A 26,630-nucleotide genomic window follows, 5' to 3' on the forward strand; every position below is an offset into this window, starting at 1 on the left:
TACAGCAAAAGAAAGAAATGAAGAGAATTTAGATCTTAGTTCTCAAATCCAAAACATCAGGGAATGTATATCGGATCAGTGTTTTGTTTATTTTGATCTAAGGGAAACATGAGGACCCAGATTGTTAGGGGGCAATATGCTATTTAGTATACTGTCTGGTGTAAGCCGCCCAAAGTCCTCGGAGAGTGGGCGGCATAGAAATATGACTAATAAAATAAATAATAAATAATAATAAATATTGCAAATGAAATTGAGAATAGTATGATGGCAGTATAGTTTTCAAACTAGGTCTATCTGTTCCTAATGAACAGCACTTTTCTATGAATATTATGACTCAATGAACCAGTTCTAGGGCCAAATATGGCCCTTTAGATGTCACCGAACGATAGTTCCCAGAAGGTCCTGGGAAGCTCATTGAAAGGGCTGCTGGGAGTTGTAGTTCATCAATTTACAGAAAACCATGCTTACTATTGCTGACCATTTTAAGTTGTGCACTAAAGAATCCAAACTATTTGTAATCAAACGTAATATAGAAGAGAAAGGTGAATTTCATCAAGACTGCAGTTCACATAGAAGGTAGGTTTGAGTTTGATCCTCCAATTGAAGAAATCCTTCCTTGCATAAAAATTAGTCTAGAGAAAAAGTTTTAAAATAAATGGCTGCTATAGAGTTTCTAAGAACAGAAAACTGAAAGTCTTTCACTTCCCACTTTCCAGAGGTAATTCAATTTTCTCAAAGTGTGCCACTAAGTTTTCAGAAAGGGAACTGCTGATCGGATGGATGAGGCCTTGTTTAATTTGGCCGTGTGATTTTAGGAATGCAAGATAAATTCCTCTTGTGGAATTTCATATCTTGCTCTTCTCTGATCTTTTTCAGAAAGTCATTCCATATGTAACAGTAGTGCGTATGGAAGCTTAGTAAATGGAATTCCAAGAAATTGACATTTTTGTGTATTCTAAGCAGGTGATCAGTCTTACAGCGAGGTTTATTTTGATTTGATTATGTACCATCAAGCTAATGTTAACTTTTAGCAAATGCCTAACTACAGGTAGTCTTCGAATTAGCACCACAATTGAGCCCAAAATTTCTGTTGCTAAGTTAAACATATGTTAAGTGAATTTGCCTCATTTTTCAACCTTTCTTCTGTCATTTTATGACCTTTTTTGTTGTTAAGTGAATCACTACAGTTGTTAAGTTGGTTACACAGTTGTTAAGTGAATCTGACTTCCCTATCGATTTTGCTTGTCAGAAGGCAGCCAAAATGTACTCATTTTGCTGCTCTTATTGCGTCATCAGATAATCGCTCGGCCGCCCTGTTTAGGGTGACCCGCTCCCTGCTCCACCAGGAAGCGTGGGAGGACCCCTTGGAGGGAAGAGCCGAGGATTTTGTTCAGTATCTGCATGACAAAATCACTCAGATTCGGGAAGATCTGGACTCCGACTGGGTAGATCCAGCGGGGATGACGGAGACAGGTCCTGAGAATGTTATCTGGGATGAGTTTGATCCTGTGACCCCTGAGGACATGGACAGGATTCTGGGTAGACTGAATGCGACCACATGTTTTTGGACCCGTGCCCCTCCTGGTTAGTGCTGGCTTCCCAGGAGGTGATGCGAGGCTGGCTCCAGGGGATTATAAATGCTTCATTGGGTGAGGGTATCTTTCCCGCCGCCTTGAAAGAGGCGGTGGTGAGACCTCTCCTCAAGAAGCCTTCCCTGGACCCAGCAGTATTGGCTAACTATCGCTTTGTGGCGAAGGTTGTTGAGAGTGTGGTTGCACGACAGCTCCCCCAGTACCTGGATGAAACGACGTATCTAGATCCATTCCAGTCGGGTTTCAGGCCTGGGTACAGCATGGAAACGGCATTGGTCGCGTTGGTGGATGATCTCTGGAGGGCTCGGGACAGGGGGTGCTCCTCTGTACTGGTCCTGTTAGATCTCTCAGCGGCTTTTGATACCATCGACCATGGTATCATGCTGCACCGGTTGGAAGAGTTGGGGGTGGGAGGCACCGTACTACGGTGGTTCTCCTCCTTTCTCTCCGACCGGTCGCAGTCTGTGTTGACGGGGGGGCAGAGGTCAACCCCGAGGCCCCTTATATGTGGGGTGCCACAAGGATCAGTCCTCTCACCCCTTTTGTTCAACATTTATGTAAAGCCGCTGGGCGAGATCATCCGTGGTTTCGGGGTGGAGTACCATCAGTACACTGATGACACCAAGCTGTACATCTCCACCCCAGACCACCCCAACGATGCCCTTGAAGTAATGTCCCAGTGCCTGGAGGCCGTACGGATCTGGATGGGGAGAAACAGGCTCAGGCTCAACCCATCCAAGACCGAGTGGCTGTGGTTTCCGACGTCACGATATAGTCAGCTGGTGCCATCGCTGACTATTGGGGGTGAATCATTGGCCCCCACAGAAAGGGCTCGCAACTTGGGTGTCCTCCTGGACTCAAGGCTGTCTTTAGAAGAGCACTTGATGGCCGTGACCGGGAGGATTTTTCATCAGGTTCGCCTGATTCGCGTCCCTTTCTAGATCGGGACTCCTTACGCATGGTCACTCATGCCCTCGTCACCTCCCGTCTGGACTATTGTAACACTCTCTACATGGGGCTCCCCTTGAGGAGCACTCGGAGGCTCCAACTGGCGCAGAGTGCGGCCGCGTGGGTGGTGACCGGATCAACGTGGCACTCCCATGTAACACCTCTCCTGCGCGAGCTGCACTGGCTCCCAGTGGTCTTCCGAGTGCGCTTCAAGGTTTTGGTTATCACCTTTAGAGCGCTCCATGGCTTAGGACCTGGTTATTTACGGGACCGCCTGCTACCCCCAATAGCCTCCCACCGACCAGTACGCTCCCATAGAGAGGGGCTCCTCCGGGTGCCGTCGGCCAAACAATGTCGACTGGTGGCCCCCAGGGGGAGAGCCTTCTCTGTGGGGGCACCTACTATCTGGAACGAGCTCCCCCCGGAGATACGGAGGATCCCGGATCTGAGTACCTTCTGTCGCATGCTCAAGACCTTGGTAGTACAGGGGTTTAAGGCACCCTGTTATTAAGCTGGTTATTAAGACCAGCTGCCTGCAATTATTGCAGGGTTCGAATCTCGCCAAGGCTCAAGGTTGACTCAGCCTTCCATCCTTTCTAAGGTAGGTGAAATGAGGACCCAGTTTGTGGGGGCAATAAGCTGACTTTATATAAAATATACAAAAGGATGAAGGCTATTGCTGAGCACATTGTAAGCTGCCCTGAGTCTTCGGAGAAGGGCGGCATATAAATCAAATTAAAAAAAAGAAAAAAGACCTTCCTATTTCATCAAGCCGGCCTGACCTAAGTCTTTCCCCTTTTTAAATGGAAATTTTAAATCTGGTTTTAAATTATTGGGGTTTTTAATTTGTTCAGCCAAATTATTTAATTCGTTTTAATCTATTTTAAATTTTGTATTTATATGTTTTATTCTATGGCTGTTCACCGCCCTGAGTCCTTCGGGAGTAGGGCGGTATACAAATTCAATAAAATAAAAATAAAAAAAATAAAAAAGTGACCCCATTGCAACTGTCATAAATATGAGTCACTTGCCAAGCATCTCAATTTTGATCATGTGACCATGGGAATGCTGCAATGGTGTTCAGTGGGAAAAATAATCATACATCTCTTTTTTCACTGTTGTTCTAACTTTGAATGGGCACTAAATGAAGTGTTGTAAGTCGAGGACTACCTGTAGGCATTCTTCAAGCTGCCTACAGCTTTAAAAATTGTGAATCCTATCAAACATTTTTTGCATAAATATCACCTAAAATGTTCCACTCAAGCCCTCAGTTACACAAAGACAAACCCAATTAAATAAATGAGTCAAAAACATTTTACTTCTTCATTTATGTACTGAGCAAAATGACCCAAAGTTACATATTTATAATTAAGCACATTATGGGGATGAGTAATATACACTGTAGATTACATGCCAATACTGAACCCTTTTAGAGCTCAGTGACCTGAGCCAAAATTTGTTTTTTCCCTATTACTTTGAGGTTAGAAACATATGAAAATTATAGTATATACAATCCTAAAGAAGTTGACAGTTGGATCTGGCTTTATCCTTACAGAAAACAAACCACAAACCATAAAAAGCAACACCACAAATTACACAATTTTTGTTGCTTTTCTTAAGAAAATATTTAAACAATCACAGTTCACTATAACTCCTGTTGGAGAGGAGACTTACTGTAGATATTCAAGTCAGCAGCAGAGTAGATAGTATGCTTTTTCAAATGCATTATAGGTAATCTTCATTTAACGATGGTGATTGGGAGTGGAATTTCCATTGCTAAATGACAGGATCATAAAGCACAATATCACATGCCTGAACTGCTTAGCAATGGCACTTCTGGTTGCCGTCATTTAATGATTCAATGCAGGTTGTTTAGCGAGGACTTGGCATGGTTGCCATTTGCGACCTCTGGCAAACTTCCCCACTGATTTGGCTTGTAGGAAACCAGCAAATGGTGCAAATGATGACTAATGATTGCAGGAACATTGTGTTTGACATAAATGCAAGGATAGGTCATAAAAGCCACTCATTCAGTCTGTGCCATCATATGTTTGAACAGTCACTGAATAAATAGTTGTTAAATGAGAACCATTTGCAGTTAAATATGTTTCTGGGCTACATCATCAGAAACTTCAGTTGAGGATTTGTATCTCATATGGATAGATCTCAGAACCCAAAAAACCTGGTGAATGGTTCTAGCCTATTTCCCAGACATTGTATAATTTGATAGCTTGGATATGCATACACTTTGCCATTAACTTTAAAAATTAACATTTCCTGGAGCATTGCATTAGATGTTATTGTACGTGATTACCAAGCTTTTCCATGAATATTGGAAACTCAGCCTCTTCTTCACTTCTCCTTAGTAGTAACTGTGTTCCCTGGACTAAATATTGTGAAATGAAAATATTATTAACTTCCTTGATACAGACTTAGGAGATGAAGATGGAATATCAAATTGCATAGTGATTTTTTTTCCTGTTTGGATTGGAACATTTATAAATTCTCAAGTTTCCTGTTTCTTTAGATTAGTAGAACACAACTTGAAACATGGGCCACCAGAAACTCTTTCCTTGGATGCTGGTAATACATGCTGCACTTCTACAAGAATCAGGTATTGTGGATGTATTGTATTGTATTATATTATATTATATTATATTATATTATATTATATTATATTATATTATATTAATTATATTATATTATATTATATTATATTATATTATATTATATTATATTATTATATTATATTATATTATATTATATTATATTATATTATATTATTATATTATATTATATTATATTATATTATATTATATTATATTATATTATATTATATTATATTATATTATTACATTATTTTCTTGGATCTGAGAAGGTGATAGGTGGTTATTACATCTCAGTAAACTGAGAAATTGTTGCTGCTTTGCTCATAGTGTTCAGAAAACACTCAGCAATATAGTAAGCATGAATCAGCTGTGTTTGGATCAATGTTACCTCTTGATGCTATGAATTTGGATGCACAGAAGCAAAAGAAGCAATGTACAAATCTTGTACAAAACGTACAAGCCCAGTGTGTACATATTTTAATGCTTTTGTGTTAATCCAAAGATGGTTTTCATGAGAATTATGAAATAGCTGCACAACTTGTCTTTGGATGGTGCTAGCAATCATTCATCAAGAAGTGTTCGTAAAACTGCTCTCAGAGAATCCTTTTTGGTGACTTCTATGAATAAAATGAATCCACTCAGGAATTAAGGCATAATAAAACTACTATTAATCTGTCATCTACCATGTTGACCTAAAGTTATTATTTTGCAGATTATATTGTAGCATGTTTTTTTTTAAAAAAATTCAGAACAGTTTTGAGCTGATCTAATTTTATTTTACCACAACCACTTACAATAATATCATTTGTATTTTTGAAAGGGACACAGGAACTACGCTTAGTAAATGGATGGAACAGATGTGCCGGAAGATTAGAGGTTTATTTTAAAGGAATTTGGGGGACTGTTTGTGATGACTACTTTAATCCAATCAACGCACAAATAGTGTGTAGACAACTTGCATGTGGCAATGCAACTAAGGTGGTAGGATGGGCGTACTTTGGCCAAGGATCAGGGAACATCAGTCTGGATGATGTAAAATGCACAGGAAGTGAGCCCACCATCTGGGATTGTGCTCATGCTGGGTGGTTCAATAATGACTGTGGACACAATGAGGATGTCGGTGTCGTTTGCTCAGGTATACATCTGTCTGTATATTTATATATGATATAGATCTTTAAAAATGAAGCCAAGCCCGATATCTCAACTAAAAAGTTACTAGAGGAATGACTAAAAGTAGAACATTTAGTCAATGTAAGAACTAACTTCATTTGGTCAAGTAATCTGAATCAGATTGTACCAATTCAACAGTTGAAGAAACAGGACTACAACATATATAGGGTTTATCTGAAATATTATCTGACCCTATATATTTGAAACTAATGAAATTAGTGAACCATTATTCTTATTAGCTAAGAAAACTGTGTTCTATAAGAAAAGGTAACAGCTCCTTCAGATTAAACTCAGCTCCTTTTATAACTAAATTAACATATTGGCCTGATGAAGGATTTTACTATTGCGTTTTTTGGGGCATATCTTTTAAAAGTTCCCAGTCTACCTTAAAACTCTGTGGCCTTGCATACAAATATTAAATAAGTCAAAGCCCGTTTAGTTTTTTTGTGAATTAAGTGCTGGTCTCTATTTGATCAATGCCTATTAAGTAACATATATGCAATTGTTTTCTAAACTGAAAGTTTATAAATGGCAAGTGAACAAACATTAAACCATGTACCGTAATCAAGATGAAACAATCCATGATATCTCAAAGTGGACTATTATAGAATTTCTAATTGACTATTAATGACAAGTTATTTATTATTTACAAATGGGAATGCAGTGGCTTAAGCAAAAGATCAAAGAACTTATTATAATGCCATCACTCTGTATTAGTAATTTTATACTAATATAAATTACTAATAGTAATTTATGGGGCATAAATTATGAAGCTAATTGCAGTTTTGGTTAATCATTTGGATCATAACCATCATAAGCATCAGTGAGAGATGAAAATGCAAATGATTTCTTGTAACTAAATGTCTAGATTTTCATAAAAATCATATATGACAATATTGTACTTTATGCAGCAATAAAATTAAATAACATTATCAACATTTTCTCCCTCTTTGTTGAAAGATGCTGCATTACTACCAACAGGTAAGTCTCTTTATTTACATGGATTAAAAATGAGAGTGAGTTGATTTTTCTTAAATCCATAACCATTCTTGGGAATTATAATCATGATTTTGTTGATTGATTCTATACTGTACAAATTGAAAATGTGGCTTCTCTGAAAAAATGTTTTTCTGATGACAGGCAGTACAGAAATATCAACCCCAACTCCATTTGCTACATCTAAAGGTAAGCATCTCAAAACATTATTCATTTATTAGATTTTCATCCCACCTTTATTATTTTACAAATAACTCATGCTGGCAAACATACCTAATACTTTCCTTTCTCTTTCCATCTTTCCCACAAAAACCCACTCTGGGAGGTGAGCTGAGTTGAGAAAGAGTGACCGGCTCAAAGTTACCCAGTCAGATTTCATGCCTAAAATGAGAGTAGAACTCCATCTCCTGATTTCTAGGCCAGCACCTTATCCACTGCTTCAAAAGGAGTACAAAGATATCAAAAATGGATGAGGGCAGGTGATGTGAGGAAGGGTTAGGTTTATCAGCAACTTTTACCAGAAGTTTGCTCCATTGATATCAGGGGTGCTTTCAGCATAAATAATATTTGTTCTTAACTTTTAAGAAGAATAAGAGTTTGTTCCCAATATACCACTATCAAATTTGTTAACTGCTATTCAGGAAAAAGACCTATGTAACAAGATAGTGAGAGTCCATTTGGGAACAGTATGAGTGTGTGAGATGTCTGCACCCAACTTTCAATTTTGTCCAGAGATATTCTGTTGCTTCAGATTATAATGTGGGTTTTTGGTGAGAAAAACAATAGTTGGCTCCAGGGTCACATGTAGTTTCCCAAAAACTTGGCTGTGAGCTTAGGCCACCTTGCTGCAATTCTTAATGTGACATTAGGAGATCATTATTCAATACTTGCAAATGCTTGCATTAATTGAATTTAAATTAATTTGATTTAAGTCAATAAATAATGTGAAATCATATTTATTTTTCATTTTGGGCTTTCATCTGAGGCATTTCTGGGTCCCAATTTATTTCTTGCACTGCAGCTCTAATACCACAGTCAAAAGTTCTTGATATGAACGATAAATGGGGGACAAAGTTGCAGAGGTGATGCTGATATTTGCTATAATGGGGTACAAGTTTTTATTTAATAGAAAAAGACAGATGCAGGTGTAGGTGCCAAAAAATTAATTGTGGTGTTACCAGGCCTGTGCATGGAAAAGTTTATTTTTGTGAAATACAGGTAGTCCTCAACTTTTGACCACAATTGAGACCAAAATTTCGGTTACTAAGCAAGACATCTGTTAAATGAGTTTTCTCCACTTTACAACCTTTCTTGCCACAGTTATTAAATGAGTCATTTCAGTTGTTAAGATAGCTAACATGGTTGTTAAATGAATCTGGCTTCCCTATTGACTTTGCTTATCAGAAGATGAAACAAGCAAGGTTCTACATTTAGGGAAGAAAAACAAAATGCACAGGTACCGTATATATGGTACCTTGCTCAATAGTCATAACTGTGAGAGGGATCTTGGAGTCCTAGTGGACAACCATTTAGATATGAGCCACCAGTGTGCAGCAGCTGCCAAAAAAGCCCACACAGTTCTGGGCTGCATAAACAGAGGGATAGAATCAAGATCACATGAAGTGTTAATACCACTTTATAATGCCTTGGTAAGGCCACACTTGGAATATTGCATTCAGTTTTGGTTGCCATGATGTAAAAAAAGATGTTGAGACTCTAGAAAGAGTGCAGAGAAGAGCAACAAAGATGATTAGGGGACTGGAGGCTAAAACATATGAAGAACGGTTGCAGGAACTGGGTATGTCTTGTTTAATGAAGAGAAGGTCTGGGGGAAACATGAGAGCAGTGTTCCAATATCTCAGGGGTTGCCACAAAGAAGAGGGAGTCAAACTATTCTTCAAAGCACCTGAGGGTAGAACAAAAAGCAATGGGTGGAAACTAATCAAGGAGAGAAGCAATTTAGAACTAAGGAGAAATTTTCTGACAGTTAGAGCAATTTATAAGTGGAACAACTTGCCTGCAGAAGCATGTGAATGCCCCAACACTGGAAATTTTTAAGAAGATGTTAAATAACCATTTGTCTGAAGTGATGTAGGGTTTCCTGCCTGGACAGGGGGTTGGACTAGAAGACCTCCAATTCTAAAATTGCAAAAGGTGATCGCATGAATCCGGGACCAGTGATGGGTTGCCCCCGGTTTGGACTGGTTCGTAAGAACCGGTAGTAAAACCAGCAGGAGGCTCCGCCCACTGACCCGGATGTCATCATAGGTGATTTGCACATGAGCAGAAGCTTCTGCACATGCGCAGAAGAGCGTGTGGGCGCGATGCAAACCGGTAGTAAATGTAAGTAGAACCACCCCTACCCGGGACACTGTAATTGTCATAAGAGTCAGTTGCCAAGTGACTGAATTTTGATCATGTGATTATGGGGATGCTGCAACAGTCGTAAGTGTCAAAAAAAATCGTAAGTCACTTTTTTCAATGCCATTGTAACTTTGAACAGGCGCTAAATGGACTGTTGTAAGTTGAGGATTACCTGTAATCCTTCTCGAATATGTTGAATGTAAAGACCAGCCTGGGGCCAACGTTATTGCCCAGAATGATTTGAATGTACGTAACTGATTATGGTGCAGATTGAAGTGTAATTTTGTGCAGGTAATTTTTATTTTCCTGTAATGAACTGCCTTGATTGCATAACATATTGTACAGTATCAGGGCACTTCCACACGGTATTTTTTTTATACTTCACAAACCCTCAGAATCACTCTGAGAACAGTTGCTGATCATCTTCAGTTTTGCCACACTCAGAAATGCTAAGAATCGAACTCGGTGCTCCAGCCAATAACTTTTATATTTTCAAAAGGGGGGCAGAGGGAACGATGAAAAACATCCAGCTAGCTGACACTTTGTACTTTGACAAAACGTGCTTTCTTTTTCTTTTTCTTTTTTTCCAAGAGGAAACTGGAGTTTCTGGAGTTGCCTCTTGGGAAAAAAAAAAAAGCATCTTTGCGACCTACTTTAGATGACTAAAAATCTCCATATCAGGGGTGAAATCCAAATTTTTTCCCTACTGGTTCTGTGTGTGTGGCTTGGTGGACTGGCAGGGGAAGGATATTGCAAAATCTCCATTCCTACCCTACTTCAGGGGAAGGATACTGCAAAATCTCCATTCCCTCCCCTCCTGGGGGAAGGATATTGCAAAATCTCCATTCCCACCCCACTCTGGGGCCAGCCAGAAGTGGTATTTGCCGGTTCTCCGAACTATTCAAAATTTCTGCTACCAGTTCTCCAGAACTTGTTAAAACCTGCTGGATTTCACCCCTGCTCCACATACATTTGACAAAAGCTCTTTACAATTTCACTTGTTCCCATTTTGTCTGGGTGACTGAAGGAGAGCTACAAAGCCTACTTCAGGGGCTTATAGACCCATGAACTCTGTCTCTGATGGAAATACAGAAATACAGCTTCTCAAAATAAGCATACAAACAAACAAAGCAGGTACACAGAATGCCCATAAAAAGGAAAGTATTAGTGCCAGCTGTTTGTCTACCAAGTTAACTCTAAAATTTATTGTTTTTGTCAGACCTTTCTACAACCTCCGTAGATCTGACTACACATGAAATAAGAGGTATTTCTTATATGCTGAAATAGATTCACCTTTTTGTGTGTGTTCTGTTCTACAAATGATTACGTTGAGACATTTGTAAAGCCTATTTTCTACACTTGGGCGTACTATATTTTTAAGTGGCCGATACTGTTCTGTGTGATAAAATATTGCATCTAAATAAAACATACACAGTCTTTTGGGCAAAATTCAACTATCTTCTGCATTCAATATAGCATAATAAAACTGATCTGTTATGTCATTGCTTAAGCACCCAGAGGCAAGAGTTTGAAAAAACTCTTATGTAACTATTTGCTGAATAGCATTAGTGTTATGGTTTTTACATTAAATCGAGTTCCTTTGAATCTAAAGAAGGTATTTTAAAACGATTGAAAAAATAAAAAAACACAGCTTAAAAACTGAATGTGTCAACAGATACCATTCTATTACAACTGTTGTCATTATCACTTGCACAAGCATCATCTTTTAAAATGGCTGATTACACTGAGTCCTTTTTTCCTTTTGCTTTAGTTCCTGCTATACTTAAATTGCACACATGGCAAGTTGGTTACCCAAACTGAAATTTATTTAGTGAAATTTTAAAAATTCCTTATTGAGATCACACGTGGATATCTAATAATGGGACTTTTTGTTTCTGAAAAAAAACCCAGCATAAATAATAGTTTATTTTTTTAAAAAACAAAAGAACAAAAAAATATACAATAGTATTCTTTTGGCTATTCAGATTGCCTCACACATATAACATTGCATTTTTAACAGTGCCATGAAGCTAAACTTGTGTTATTTTCCAGGATTTCAGAAATGGTTCTAATGGCTTTTATTTTGTTTTTATTCCTAATTACTATTTTTTATTTTTGTAGACCTCCCAGAGTCACTTAGGTGAGATGGATGGCACTATAAATTGAATAAATAAATAAATAAATAAATAAATAAATAAATAAATAAATAAATAAATAAATAAATAAGTAAGTAAGTAAGTAAGTAAGTAAGTAAGTAAGTAAGTAAGTAAATAAGTAAATTGTTCAAGTTCTCAGTGCTTTTGATTTTACACCATATAAGAATGCTATGGCAGGCTAGCATCAAAAAATACCCTCACTCATGAATAGGTATAGCCTATATAGAAATAGATTCTTCTGAAGCTTATTATTATGTAACTCAAAATTTATTGAGTTACATAAAATTTATTTATTATTCTGATTCTTTTTTCTTGGTAGATTCCACATATTTCCCAACTAAAAAAACCTTTGAAACCACCCACCCAGCAACTGAGAAAGAAACTACTATGAGAACCATAGAAATGTCATATAAAACTACAACGTCATCTAAGACTACCCATTCAATAACCCAGAAGGAAGAAACAGTCATGCCAGGCTTGGCAGCCACTTCTCAGACAACTGTAGAAGAGTTGAAAACATCTGCTCCTACTTCTGTGATTGGTACTATCATTAGTAACCTAAATATTGCTCTAAATAGCATATATGTGAGATAGCATATAAATTTGATAAATAAACAAAGAAAACATTTATTGATTGTGGATGACGTAAAATAGTGATAGTGTCTTGAATGACTGGGAGCCAAATTAATTAAGCTAAACTAGTACAAAAGCAACATGATAAAGTGGCTTGGTCAAAAAAAATGAACAAGCTTTAAATTTGAAAACAAAAGGTATATGTAGGAAGAGCACATGGATTGAGAAGAAAAGGAAGTGAAAGAGCATGGTTGGGTTTCTTTCATAGCATTATTTTTATCTCTATACCAGTGGTGAAATGTAAAATTAGTTACTACCAGTTCTGTGGGCATGGCTTTCGGGGTGGGTGGGTAATGTGACTGGGTGGCCGTAGCCAATTTTTTTTTTAACTTTTAAAACCCTTTTTTCTACAACCTCTTCAGCCGAAAAAGCTGTTAAAAATACTTTTAAAAGCCTCTGACGATCCCAGCTGAGCCGCGCGATCATCAGAGGCTTTTTTTAACTTTTAAAAGCATTTTTTTGGCTGAGGAGGTTGTAGAAAAAATGCTTTTAAAAATAAAAAAAAAGCCTCTGATGATCGCGTGGCTCAGCTGGGCATGCGGGGGGGGCAGGGATGTTTCCTACCGGTTCTCCTACCACCACCCGCCATTGCTACCGGATCTGGCGATCCGGTCCGAACTGGGAGCATTTCACCTCTGCTCTATACACCAACGATAGCAAACAAGTTCTACTCAAGAAATAAGAGGTATTTATTATATGCTGGACTTTCATTCTTATAGTAGTAATAACTATAACAATAAACCTATAGCACTTCCAGCTGATCATGAGGGGTGCAAAACAGAACAGCAGAGATGATTCCTCTTTATTTAGTAATAAAGAATTCTAGAAATTAGATTTCTGAGGCAAAAGTCCAAACTGCATTCGTTTTCATTTCAAGAAAAATCTCTGAGACTGGTGAATGGAGAAGACAAATGTCGTGGTCGCATTGAGGTCTTTTACAATGGAAAGTGGGGAACAATTTGTGACGATGGCTGGGACATGAATGACACACAAGTTGTGTGTAAGCAGCTTGCCTGTGGAGAGGCCCTGCAAGCCCTACCTAATGCCGCGTTTGGGGAAGGAACTGGCAGCATCTTCCTGGATCAGGTCCAGTGCAAAGGGAACGAATCCTCTCTTGAAGAATGCTCCCATAAACCTTGGGGCGTTCATGACTGTCGCCACAAGGAAGATGCTGGGGTCATTTGCTCAGGTACTTTTAAACTGCATCAAGTGTTGTGATGTTTTACTTGGTTTACATTATCCAAACACGATAAACAATAATTTAAAAATAAAGTGTCATTGTAATGTAACCGTTGCCAAATAGATTATCATTAGAAACCGAAGTTTGTCTTCATTCCGCTAGGTGGTCTAGAATTGGATTGCAAAGGATCCTAATTGCTATTATTTGTAAAACTTTCACACATTCACTTCATTCAATACAAAAATGCATTTATTATTGAACATACAAAAAGATTTAAGTACTGGGCCTTGTTACACAGGTTTGAATAAGTTATTATATTACCTTTAAGTAAATTTGTTTAAGGTTCTTAACATTTAACAACCACAGGACTTAACAATGGAGGTGGCAGATTCAGCTGCAGTCACTAAATGAGGACTACCTTAGTCTCGATATTAAAACGCAATAGGCATCACTACCATACCAATACTTTAGGTTTGCTATACTGTACCCTTTTTAATTTAGTTTATGTCAAACTGAATAGGAAAAAAAAAGGTAATAATGATAATAATAATGACAATATAATATAACCTACTAATTCATCAGAATGTTGTCATCTTCACCCAGAAAGAATACATTTCTTCTATTTTCAGGTCCTGTTGTCACCACATCACCACCTGGTAGGTATTTGCTTAAATTCCTATTATTACACAAAAGCAAATCTTGCATCCTAACTTAAGAGGAAATGATAAGTAAATAACTAAACTGGGTACTTACAAATTGCTTGTGATTAACTAGTAGAGTTTGAGTCCTGAATGATTGGAAGCCAAATTAATTAGGCTCTAAAGTGGTTTGGTCAAAGAGAATGAACAAGAAAGGAATTTGTAAACAAATATATGTAGGAAAAGAAAATGGATAGAGAGCAGGGGTGGGTTCTAAATTTTTTTACTACCGGTTCTGTCGCCGTGGCTTATTTTGTGGGTGTGGCTTGGAGGTCATGTGACTAGGTGGGCGTAGCTAGCTGGTCAGAGTCATTTCTGGAAGGTCCTCGCACTTACGACCAGTCCTCGCACTTACGACCCGACTCATTTGTTTGCTTTTAACACTGATCAGCTGTAGGACGGCCCTTTGAAGCCCCGCGGCAAGAGTTTAAACAGTTTTTTTCCCTCTAGTCATCAGTTGGGACTCAGGAGGCAGCAATAGATTGGGGGTGGGACCAAATAAAAGGTAAGAATAATGTGGGGGGTGGGGAGGTGGGAGGGCGGGGGGGGAAGAACCGGTTCGGTGATGTCATATCGTCACCGCTACCGGCTCGGCCGAACCGGACCAAACCGGGAGGAAGCCACCACTGATAGAGAAGAAGTTTAAAATCAGGAGAATGGTTGTTTTGTTTCCACTATTATTTTTTATCTCTATACATCCACAATAAAAAAAGAACTTCTGTAGAAGTTTCAGTGTCATATAACTATAATTTTCTGTTTTTGTCAGACCTCTCTACATCCTCTGCTAAGCTGACTACTCAGGGAATAAGAGGTATTTATTATATGTGGGACTTTCATTCTTATAACAGTAATAACTATTATAACAATAAACCTATAGCACTTCCAGCTGATCATGAGGTATGCAAAACAGAACAGCAGAGGTGATTCCTCTCTATTTAGTAATAAAGAATTTTAGAAATAAAATTTTTGAGGCAAAAATCCAAACTGCATTCGTTTTCATTTCAAGAAAAATCTCTGAGACTGGTGAATGGAGAAGACAAATGTCGTGGTCGCGTTGAGGTCTTTTACAATGGAAAGTGGGGAACAATTTGTGACGATGGCTGGGACATGAATGACACACAAGTTGTGTGTAAGCAGCTTGCCTGTGGAGAGGCCCTGCAAGCCCTACCTAATGCCGCGTTTGGGGAAGGAACTGGCAGCATCTTCCTGGATCAGGTCCAGTGCAAAGGGAACGAATCCTCTCTTGAAGAATGCTCCCATAAACCTTGGGGCGTTCATGACTGTCGCCACAAGGAAGATGCTGGGGTCATTTGCTCAGGTACTTTTAAACTGCATCAAGTGTTGTGATGTTTTACTTGGTTTACATTATCCAAACACGATAAACAATAATTTAAAAATAAAGTGTCATTGTAATGTAACCGTTGCCAAATAGATTATCATTAGAAACCGAAGTTTGTCTTCATTCCGCTAGGTGGTCTAGAATTGGATTGCAAAGGATCCTAATTGCTATTATTTGTAAAACTTTCACACATTCACTTCATTCAATACAAAAATGCATTTATTATTGAACATACAATATTTAAGGACTGGGTCTTGTTATGCAGGTTTCAACAAGTTATTATTTTATCTTTAAGTAAATTTGTTTAAGGTTTTTAACACATTTAACAGCCACAGGACTTAACAAGGGAGGTGGCAGATTCAATTGCAGTCAGTAAATGAGGACTACCTTAGTCTCAATATTAAAAGGCTATAGGCATCAGTACAAATACTTCGTCAGGTTTGCTATATCCTTTGTTTAGTTTAGTTTAGTTTAGTTTAGTTTAGTTTAGTTTAGTTTAGTTTAGTTTAGTTTAGTTTAGTTGTTTATTGTGTCAAACTGAATGGTAAAAAATATAAAAGGAATAATGATAATAATAATGGCAATATAATAAAACCTCCTAATTCATCAACATCAGTATGTCGTCTTCTTCACCCAGACCGAAGTTATTTCTTCTGTTTTCAGGTCCTGCTGTCACCACATCACCACCTGGTAGGTATTTGCTTAAATTTCTATTGTTACTTAAAAGCAAATCTTGCATCCTAATTTAAGAGGAAATGGTAAGTAAATAATTAAATAACTAAATTGGTGACTATTGCTTGTGGTTAACAGTAGTGATTGTCTTCTGAAGGATTGGAAGCCAAATTAATTAGGTTATAATGTGCTTTGGTCAAAGAGAATGAACAACGATTGAATTTGTAAACAAATATATGTAGGAAGAGCACATGGATTGAGATGAAGTTTAAAACCAAGAGAATAGTTGTTTTTTCTCACCATTATTTTTATCTCCACACATCCATGATAAAAAAGAACTTCTGTAGAAGTTTCAGAGTCATATAACTATATTTTTTTGTTTTTGTCAGACCTTTCTACATCCTCTGCTATGCTGACTACTCAGGGAATAAGAGGTATTTATTATATGTGGGACTTTCATTCTTATAACAGTAATAACTATTATAACAATAAACCTACAGCACTTCCAGCTGATCATGAGGGGTTCAAAACAGAATAGCAGAGGTGATTCCTCTCTATTTAGTAATAAAGAATTTTAGAAATAAGATTTCTGAGGTAAAAGTCCAAATTGCATTCGTTTTCATTTCAAGAAAAATCTCTGAGATTGGTGAATGGAGAAGACAAATGTCGTGGTCGCATTGAGGTCTTTTACAATGGAAAGTGGGGAACAATTTGTGACGATGGCTGGGACATGAATGATGCACAAGTTGTGTGTAAACAGCTTGCCTGTGGAGAGGCCCTTCAAGCCCTACCTAATGCCGCGTTTGGGGAAGGAACTGGCAGCATCTTCCTGGATCAGGTCCAGTGCGAAGGGAACGAATCCTCTCTTGAAGAATGCTCCCATAAACCTTGGGGCGTTCATGACTGTCGCCACAAAGAAGATGCTGGGGTCGTTTGCTCAGGTACCTAAATTGCTCAATTTTCAGGGTTTTTTTGCTGTTTTACTTGGTCTATGCAAACAACCTAAAAATATAATATGAAAATCAGGTTTCAATGTAACATGTCTGTTCCTTGCAGAATATTATCGTCAGAAAGCTAAAGTATGTTTGTATCTAACCAGGAGGTCTTGAGAGGAGTTGCAAAGGATCCTATTTGCTATTCTGTGTAAAGCTTTCAGACAGTCTTCACTGATAATGTGCTTCAGTAGAAAAAAAAGTACATTTATTATTGAATTTACAAGGATTTGAGAATTTTTTCTTGTTATGCAGGTTATGATAAGTTACTACATTATCTTTAAGGAAATTTGATTAAAGTACTTAATATACTTAATAACTACAGCACTTAATAATGTTAATTGAGTTGGCAGACTCAATTGCAGACTCAGTAAATAAAGACTACATATAATCTCAATATAAAAGACAACAAGGATCAGTTCCACCACTTTAAGACAGGTTTGGAGTACACATTTTTATATCAAACTAAAGAAGAGTAAAAAAATATATAAAAGAAATAATGATAATAATTATCATTAATGTAACCTAATTCATCAACATAAGTATGTTGTCATCTTCATTGAGACCAATTATTTCTTCTATTTTCAGGTCTTGCTGTCACCACACCAACACCTGGTAGGTATTTTCTAAAATTTCTGTGGTTACTTAAAACCAAATCTTGCATCATAATTTCAGGGGAAATGGAACCAGTAAAGTCTTTAGCAGCAAATAGAGAAATAACATTCATCCAACTTTCTTTTCTTTCTATTCACTGAAAGCAATGTGTGAAATAAAATTAGTCTTTAAGATAGGCATGTACAATGAAGACTGAAGTTTTGCTTTTCAGCAAGTCATTGAATAACATATGGATTTAAAAGAAGAATGACTGCCATTTGTTATTTGATTTAAAAAAGGTGTAAAATAAAGTGAAATCATTGAATTATGGAATATTTGGTTTATTTTTTCCAAATATAGTAAAAGAATAATATGAAAATCAGATGTGAATGCAATGTGACTCTTCCCAGGAAAAATGATATATTAGAAAGCCAAAGTATGTCATCATTCAACTAGGTGGTCTTAAATGGGATTGCAAAGGATCCTACTTTCTATTATGTGTAAAACTTTCAGACAATCTTTTTTCAGTATAAACAAATTGCATTTAATTTAATTTAATTTAATTTAATTTAATTTAATTTAATTTAATTTAATTTATTGCATTTCTATGCCACCCAACTCCCAAGGGACTCTGGGCGGTTTACAGCAAAAATAATGCAAACAATGAACATAGAAAAATTATTAAAAACCATTATAAAAACATTTTAAAAACATTAAAAGCTCATGCACACCATTCGTGGCCGCATTTCGCAAGATGGCAACAGCGAGATCAACGGCCCCAGGCCTGTCGGAAAAGCCAGGTCTTCACTGCTTTCCGGAAGGCCAATAGGGTGGGGGTAATCCGGATCTCAGGAGGTAACTGGTTCCAGAGAGCGGGGGCAGCCACAGAGAAGGCCCTCCCCTGCGGGCCCGCCAGCCGGCATTGTTTAGCTGACGGGACCCAGAGGAGACCAACTCTGTGGGATCTTACCGGTCACTGGGAGCTATGCGGTAGAAGGCGGTCTCGAAGATTTATTATTGAACTTACAAAGATTTAAGGATTGGGTCTTGTTATGCAGGTTTCTGTAAATTATTACATTATGTTTAAGTAAATTTGTTTAAGGTGCTTAACATGCATAAATTTAATGATAGAGTTGGGAGGTTCAGTTGCAGTCACTAAGTGAGGACCACATGTAGTCTCAATAATAAAAGGCAACAAGCATCAGTTCCAATACTTTAAGCGAGGTTTGCAATACCCTATATTATTTTTCTTTATTATATTAAACTAAAGAAGAGTAAAAATATGAAAGAAAGAATGATGATAATAATAATGTTAATGTCATGTAACGTCCTAATTCATCAACATCACCATGTTGCCATCTTCACCCAGACCAAAGTTATTTCTTCAATTTTCAGGTCCTGCTCACACCACACCACCACCTGGTAGGTATTTTCTGAAATTTCTATGGTTATTTAAAACCAAATGTTGCATCATAATTTCAGGGGAAATAGAGTCAGTAAAATCTTTAGCAGCAAAGATAGAAATGTTTCATTTAACTTTCTTCTCTTTCTATTCACTGTGAAATAAAATTAATCTTTATGCTAGGCATGTACTGCCAGAGTTTTGTTTTTCAACAGATCATTGAAAAATGTATGGACTTATGAAAGAATGACTATCATTTGTTGCTGTTTGATTTAAATAAATTGTAAAATAAAGTGAAATAATTGAATTATGGAATATTTTGCTCTCAAAGGAAATATGACTGACTGACTGATTTTGTGACTATTTACATTTTTTTGGCTAACCAGTAGAGATTGGGTCCTGAATGACTGAGATCCAAATTAAGTAGGCTATAAAGTGGTTTGGTCAAAGAGAATGAACAAGGATTGAATTTGTAAACAAATATAGGAAGAGCAAGTGGATTCAGAGAAAGTTTAAAATCAAGAGCATGGCTGGTTATTTCCAGCATTATTTTTATCTCTGTACACCTATGATTACCAAAAAAATTCTGGCAAAGTTTTTGAAACATATAACATTTATTGTTTTTGTCAGACATTTCTACAACATCAGCAGATCTGACTACGCAGGGAATAAGAGGTATTTATTATATGGTGAAACGGATTTGCATTATTACAATAGTAATAGATATTGTAACAATAAACCTACAGCAGTTCCAGCTGATCACAAGTTTGCTATCCACCCAAGTGGTGCAAAACAGAACAGCAGAGGTGATTCCTCTCTATTTATTAATTAAAAATTCCAGAAATTAGAAAGCTGAGGTGAAAGTCCAATCTACATTTGTTTTCCTTTCAAGAAAAGTCTCTGAGACTGGTGAATGGAGAAGACAAATGTCGTGGTCGCATTGAGGTCTTTTACAATGGAACCTGGGGAACAATTTGTGACGATGGCTGGGACATGAATGACGCACAAGTTGTGTGTAGGCAACTTGCTTGCGGAGAGGCCGTCCAAGCCCTACTTAATGCCGCATTTGGGGAAGGAACTGGCAGCATCTTCCTGGATGAGCTGAAGTGCAAAGGGAACGAATCCTCTCTTGAAGAATGCTCCCATAAACCTTGGGGCGTTCATGACTGTCGCCACAAAGAAGATGCTGGGGTCATTTGCTCAGGTAATCTGAACTGTTCAATTTTCAAATGATGTGATGTTTGACTTGTTTTATATTATGAAAACATAGTTAAAGAATAATTTAACAATCAGGTGTCAATGTAATGTGAATGTTGCCAGTTAAAATATTATCATTAGAAAGCCAAAGTATGATGCCATCTAACTAGGAGATATTAAATACGATCACAAAGAATCCTAATTGATATTATGGATAAAGCTTTCAGGAAATCTTCATTGATAATGTACAAGTAGTCCTCCACTTATGACAGTAATGGAACCTACCTATTTCGGTCATAAGGCAGGATGATATTAATTGAAACTCGTTAAGTGAAACCCCTCATTCTTGACCACCCCAATGCATACATTAAATGAATGCAGGGCTGAATGCAGGGGTCGTTAAGTGTGCATGAGGTGCCTCAGGGATCCCTACATTGGGCTTCCCAGGGCTTCCGTTAGCCCCTGAGATACCCCCATGATCTGCTCCTAACTTTTTGGTTCCCCAAAGCCACCTTCATCCCTCACAATCCTTTGCTTACTTCTGAAGAGCTGCAGAACTCAGGATGAGAGGGAAGGGAAGTACTGCAGGCCATTCTTACGGGGCCACATGGAGTGGCTGTTTGAAACCTGACCTGGACTCAGCAAAGCAGCATTTCCCTTCGCATTTCCTCTTTAACTCTTAATCCTTCATTGTCTGTTCACGATCTCAGCAGAGTCCTTCTTTCTCCAGCTTCAGTTTAAAATGTGCTTTTTCACCCAGGCAATATTTGGAATTGCAAAGTAAAAACATTGCCTCATTATGCTGTGGTGAGTTAAAGAGGTGATGCAGAGGGAGGGGGAAATGCTGCGTTGCTGAGTCCAGGTCAGGTTTCAAATGGCCGCCCTACGTGGTCCAGTAAAAACGGCCTATTGTACTTTCCTTCATCAACATCAGTATGTTGCATCTTCACACAGACCAAAGTTATTTCTTCTATTTTCAGGTCCTGCTGTCACCACACCACCATCTGGTAAGTATTTGCTTACATTTCTATGGTTACTTAAAACCAAATCTTGCATTATAATTTAAGGAGAAAAAGAGCAAGTAAAGTCTTTACCAGCACACAAAGAAATAAGATTAATTTAACTTTCTTATCTTTCTGTTCACTGAAAGCACAGTTCGTGAAATAAAATTAGTCTTTAAGCTAGGCATCTATTGTGAAAACTGGACTTTTGTTTTTCAGCAAGTCATTGAATAACGTATGGATTTAGGAAAGAATGGCTAGCATTTGTTATTTGATTTAAATAAGATATAAAATAAAGTGAAAGCATTAAATTGTGGAATATTTTGCTCTGGATAGTGAGATGACAGAAGGAGGGAGGGAGGGGAGGGGAGGGGAGGGGAGGGGAGGGAAGGAAGGAAGGAAGGAAGGAAGGAAGGAAGGAAGGAAGGAAGGAAGGAAGGAAGGAAGAAAGGAAGGAAGTTGTTTGTGCTTAACCAGCAGTGATAGAGTCCTGAATGAGGAATTAATTTGGCTGTGAAGTGGTTTGGTGTTTTTTCCCAGCATTATTTTTATCTCTATATACAGTATCTATGTTAGAAAGAAGTTCTGGTAAAGTTTCTGAAATAGATAATTATAAAATTTCCTTTTTTGTCAGAACTATCTACAACCTCTGCAGATTTGACTACACAGAAAATAAGAGGTATTTATTATATACTGAAATAGATTTGTATTTTTATAACAACAATAATAGTTGGGTTTATGAGATCAGGCCGGTACTACTAGTGTACCAGCCTCTTTGGTGCACAGCAACCTTCCCACCTGAACTGCTAGAAGCCATCTTGGGGTTTGCGGGGGAGTTGCCCAGGTTTATGGTCCTGGCGGACTTCAAACTGCCATCCCTGGGCTTGGCTTTAGAAGCAGCCCAGGAGTTCATGGCCACCTTGGCAGTCCTTGGTCAGTCGTAGTTCACCCAAGGCCCAACTTGGGATAGCAGTCACACTGGATATAATTTTCTTGTTGGAGAAGTGGCAACATGATGATGGGGCATCTGTCATTATTGCCAGGACATGGTCAGACCATACACTGGTGGCTGTGAGATTTTCCAATGACCCGTCCATAGCAAGGCAGGACCTATTCAAGTTTCCCTTGGCAAATCCCACTCAGGTTTTAGAAGAGGGGTTATTCTGGGGATTTTGCTTCACAGACCTATGGAAGCCTTGGTCATAACTTGGATCAGAAAGTGACCAAGGCTCTGGATAGGATCACATTCATGTGCCCCCTTATGGCCCATGGGTCCCAAAACTCCCCATGGTTTATGGAGGAGATGAGGGTACTGAAAAGGTCCAACAGACAACTAGAGCACCACTGGAATAAAACTTAAAAATGAAGTCCACCAGACACAGGTAAGAGCCACAATTAAGACCTTCTGGTGCTAAGAGCGGTGAAATGTCACTATTTCTCTAGTCTTATTGCATCGGCAGAGTGTTGCCCAATGGCCCTGTTCAAGGTCACCCAGTCCCTCCTTGAGAAGGAAATTTCAGGTGATCATTTCCACAGCCACGCAAAGGAATTTGTCACCTGATGGATAAAATTTTTCAGTTTCATTCTCAATTTGTGTCCAAGTGTGAAGCAGGTCTTTTTGAGATGCCTGATGAATAGGCTTGCTAGATTTCTGAGAACAGTTTGACCCTTTTGGACCTGAGGAAGTAGAGAGGATCCTTGGGGCTTTTAAGGCAGCTACTGTACCTGCTTATTAGATCCCTGTCTGTCCTGGTTGGTGAAAGTCTTTAGGATGGTGACCTGCAGGTGGATCCAAGTGATTATTCATGCTTTGATGCAGGAAGGGGTATTTCCGGCATTATTCAAAAGGAAACCATGATATGCCCCCTGCTCAAGAAATCATCATTGGACCCGTGTTCCCTGGACATCTTTCACCCAGTGTCCCACATCCCCTTTCTAGGGAAGGTGATGGAAAAAGTAGTTGTCTTGCAGCTCCTGGATAAAACATATTATCTGGGTACCTTTCAGTCAGGTCTCAGACTGGGTTATGGAATAGAAAGGGCATTAATTATGCTTGTGGAAAATCTCTAGTGAAAGCAGGATGGGGGTAGTGCATCCATCCTTACTCTCCTTGACCTTTCAGGGGCTTTCAATATAATCACCCATGGTATCGTTTTGGACTGGCTATGGGGATGGTGCTGAGTGGCACATTATTGTGCTGGTTTAGCTCCTTTTCCCAAGGCACGTCAGAATGACTGAATGAATGACTGAATGAATGAATGAATGAATGAATGAATATTGTAACAATAAATTAGCTTATCCCAAGGGATGCTTATATGATTCTTACCAAATGGATCCTTTATTGTATCTGATCTGAAATAATAGGTATTCATAGGTAGTCATATATTCAAAAGTCATGTGTTTAACTACCAGAATTACTAACCTGCCTTCACAGAGGCTCGGATAGCCATAGGAGAGAACTGAACTATAGACAAAAAGCATATGGTTTTCACACCGTACTATGGAACCATTTTCATTCTGATAGACTGGCATTAATGTATTATATGGCAAAACAAAACAGCAGAGATGGTTCCTCCCTCTTTAGAAATTCTAAAGAATGTTAGAAATTAGATATCTGAGGTGAATGTTCAATATGCATTTGTTTTCATTTTAAGAAAAATCTCTGAGACTGGTGAATGGAGAAGACAAATGTCGTGGTCGCATTGAGGTCTTTTACAATGGAAGCTGGGGAACAATTTGTGACGATGGCTGGGACATGAATGACGCACAAGTTGTGTGTAAGCAGCTTGCCTGTGGAGCGGCCGTCCAAGCCCTACCTAATGCCGCATTTGGGGAAGGAACTGGCAGCATCTTCCTGGATGAGCTGAAGTGCAAAGGGAACGAATCCTCTCTTGAAGAATGCTCCCATAAACCTTGGGGTGTTCATGACTGTCGTCACAAGGAAGATGCTGGGGTCATTTGCTCAGGTAATCTGAACTGCTCAATTTTCAAGTTATGTGATGTTTTTATGTGGTTTACATTATCCAATAGGCGCGGTGGCTTAAAAATGCTGGAGGTAGTCTCTGCTTCAACGGTTCAAGTCCTAGTACCACATGGCAGAGTGAGTTCCTGTCACTTGCCTCAGCAGTTAAAAAACATGCTACATGTGACTAGATAAATAGGTACCACTTCAGTGTGAAATCAGACCCAGGCTGGAGATGGACCTGTCCAGATGCAATGCCAAATTGTGGGGCAACATCAGTGTGAAAGAAGACCTCAGATGATGCCCTAGGATGCCAGTTGTCTTTTTTGATGCAAACCTAGTTTGTCACCTGTGGTGTATCATGGATTGTGTGTGAGCATGAACTAAATGGACCTGCCCTCTTCAGCAGCCAAATAACTTTTATGTATTAACATTGTGGTCTCCTGGCTAATTGTATCATACGCTAAATAAATTAATATATTAACCAAACACAGTGGAAGAATAATTAAACAATCAGGTGCCAATGTAATGTGGCTGTTCCCTGATAAAACATTATTATCAGAAAGCAAAGTATATCATTATTTAGCTAGATGGTCACAACGGATCCTAATTGCTATTATGTGTAAAGTTTTCTGTCAATCTTCACTGATAATGTGGCTCAGTAGAAAAAAAATCCATTTATTATTGAACATACAAGGCTTTAAGAATTAGTTCTTGTTATGCACGATTCAATAAGTTATAATGTTATCTTTAAGTAAATTTAATTAAAGTGCTTAACAAAAAAAACCATAGCACTTAATGATGGAGTTGGCAAATTCAGCTGCAGTCAGTAAAAGAAGACTAGCTGGAGTCTCAATACTAAAAAGCAACAGGCATCAATTCTGATACTTTCAGCCAGGTTTGCTATGCCCTTTTTGTCTGATACTTTATTGCAACAAACTAAAGAAGCGTGACGCGGGGACTCAGTGGCTAAGATGCTGAGCTTGTCGATCGAAAGTTCAGCAGTTTGAATCCCTAGTGCCGTGTAATGGGGTGAGCTCCCGTTACTTGTCCCAGCTTCTGCCAACCTAATAGTTCGAAAGCACGTAAAAAATGCAAGTAGAAAAATAGGGACCACCTTTGGTGGGAAGGTAACAGCGTTCCATGCACCTTTGGCGTTTAGTCATGCCTGCCACATGACCACAGAGAGGTCTTCGGACAGCGCTGGCTCTTCGGCTTTGAAACAGAGATGAGCACCGCCCCCTAGAGTTGGGAACGACTAACACATATGTGTGAGGGGAACCCTTACCTTTTTAAAGAAGCGTAAAAAAGTAAATAATGAAAATAATATTGACATATTGACCTCCTAATTCATCATCTTCATTTATTGTCATCTTCACCCAGAAAGTTATTTCTTTTATTTTCAGGTCCTGCTGTCACGACACCAACACCTGGTAGGTATTTGCTTAAATTCCTATTATTACTTAAAATCAAATTTTACACCATAATTGAAGGAAAAATAGAACCACTAAAGTCTTTACTTGAAACACAGAGAAATAAATTCATCCAACTTTCTTTTCAATGAAAGCACAATTTGTGAAATAAAATGAGTCTTTATGCTACACATGTGGTGTGAAGACTGGACTTTTGCTTTTCAGCAAATAATTGAAAAATATGTGAATGTAAGAAAAAATATCATATGTTGTTTGATTTAAATAAAGTGAAAGCATTGAATTATGAAATGTTCTACAAGATAGCATAGTAAATAAGTAAGTAAATAAGTAAGTAAGTACTTATGGAATACTTAAAATTGTGTTTAAACATTACTGCTAGCGTGTTGAATAATTGGAATCCAAATTAATTAGGCTAACTAGTAGAAAAGCAGCATCATGAAGTGATTTGGTCAAAGAGAATGAACAAGAATTGAATTAGAAAACAAATATAAGTCGGAAGAGCAAACAGATTGAGAGGAAGTGGAAAACCAAGAGAATGGCTGTTTTTTTCTCAGCATTATTTTTATCTCTATGCATCTATGATAGAAAAGAACTTCTGAATCATATAATTATACAATTTCTGTTTTTGTCAGACTTTTCTACAACTCCCACAGATATGACTACACAGGAAACAAGAGGTATTTATTATATGC

The 26,630-nt window shown here is 38.1% G+C and overlaps 1 protein-coding gene across 1 annotated transcript in view; it reads left to right on the forward strand.

Annotated features, from left to right (window-relative positions):
* LOC117676679 (scavenger receptor cysteine-rich domain-containing protein DMBT1) overlaps positions 1 to 26,630 on the forward strand; it is a 93,351-nt gene that overhangs the window by 43,222 nt on the left and 23,499 nt on the right. The window contains exons 21-42 of the mRNA XM_087872362.1: positions 5,477 to 5,582; positions 5,970 to 6,284; positions 7,280 to 7,300; positions 7,460 to 7,504; positions 10,899 to 10,943; positions 12,155 to 12,376; positions 13,346 to 13,657; positions 14,278 to 14,304; positions 15,113 to 15,157; positions 15,353 to 15,664; positions 16,349 to 16,375; positions 16,747 to 16,791; positions 16,987 to 17,298; positions 17,938 to 17,964; positions 19,339 to 19,365; positions 19,976 to 20,020; positions 20,238 to 20,549; positions 21,523 to 21,549; positions 22,178 to 22,222; positions 24,198 to 24,509; positions 25,912 to 25,938; positions 26,571 to 26,615. Coding sequence (XP_087728488.1) covers positions 5,477 to 5,582; positions 5,970 to 6,284; positions 7,280 to 7,300; positions 7,460 to 7,504; positions 10,899 to 10,943; positions 12,155 to 12,376; positions 13,346 to 13,657; positions 14,278 to 14,304; positions 15,113 to 15,157; positions 15,353 to 15,664; positions 16,349 to 16,375; positions 16,747 to 16,791; positions 16,987 to 17,298; positions 17,938 to 17,964; positions 19,339 to 19,365; positions 19,976 to 20,020; positions 20,238 to 20,549; positions 21,523 to 21,549; positions 22,178 to 22,222; positions 24,198 to 24,509; positions 25,912 to 25,938; positions 26,571 to 26,615 — 2,701 coding nt within the window. The remainder of the gene's footprint in view (positions 1 to 5,476; positions 5,583 to 5,969; positions 6,285 to 7,279; positions 7,301 to 7,459; positions 7,505 to 10,898; positions 10,944 to 12,154; positions 12,377 to 13,345; positions 13,658 to 14,277; positions 14,305 to 15,112; positions 15,158 to 15,352; positions 15,665 to 16,348; positions 16,376 to 16,746; positions 16,792 to 16,986; positions 17,299 to 17,937; positions 17,965 to 19,338; positions 19,366 to 19,975; positions 20,021 to 20,237; positions 20,550 to 21,522; positions 21,550 to 22,177; positions 22,223 to 24,197; positions 24,510 to 25,911; positions 25,939 to 26,570; positions 26,616 to 26,630) is intronic.

This window comes from Pantherophis guttatus, chromosome 6, assembly GCF_059756535.1.
Source record: "Pantherophis guttatus breed Tessera chromosome 6, ASM5975653v1, whole genome shotgun sequence".
Classification (NCBI taxonomy): domain Eukaryota; kingdom Metazoa; phylum Chordata; class Lepidosauria; order Squamata; family Colubridae; genus Pantherophis; species Pantherophis guttatus.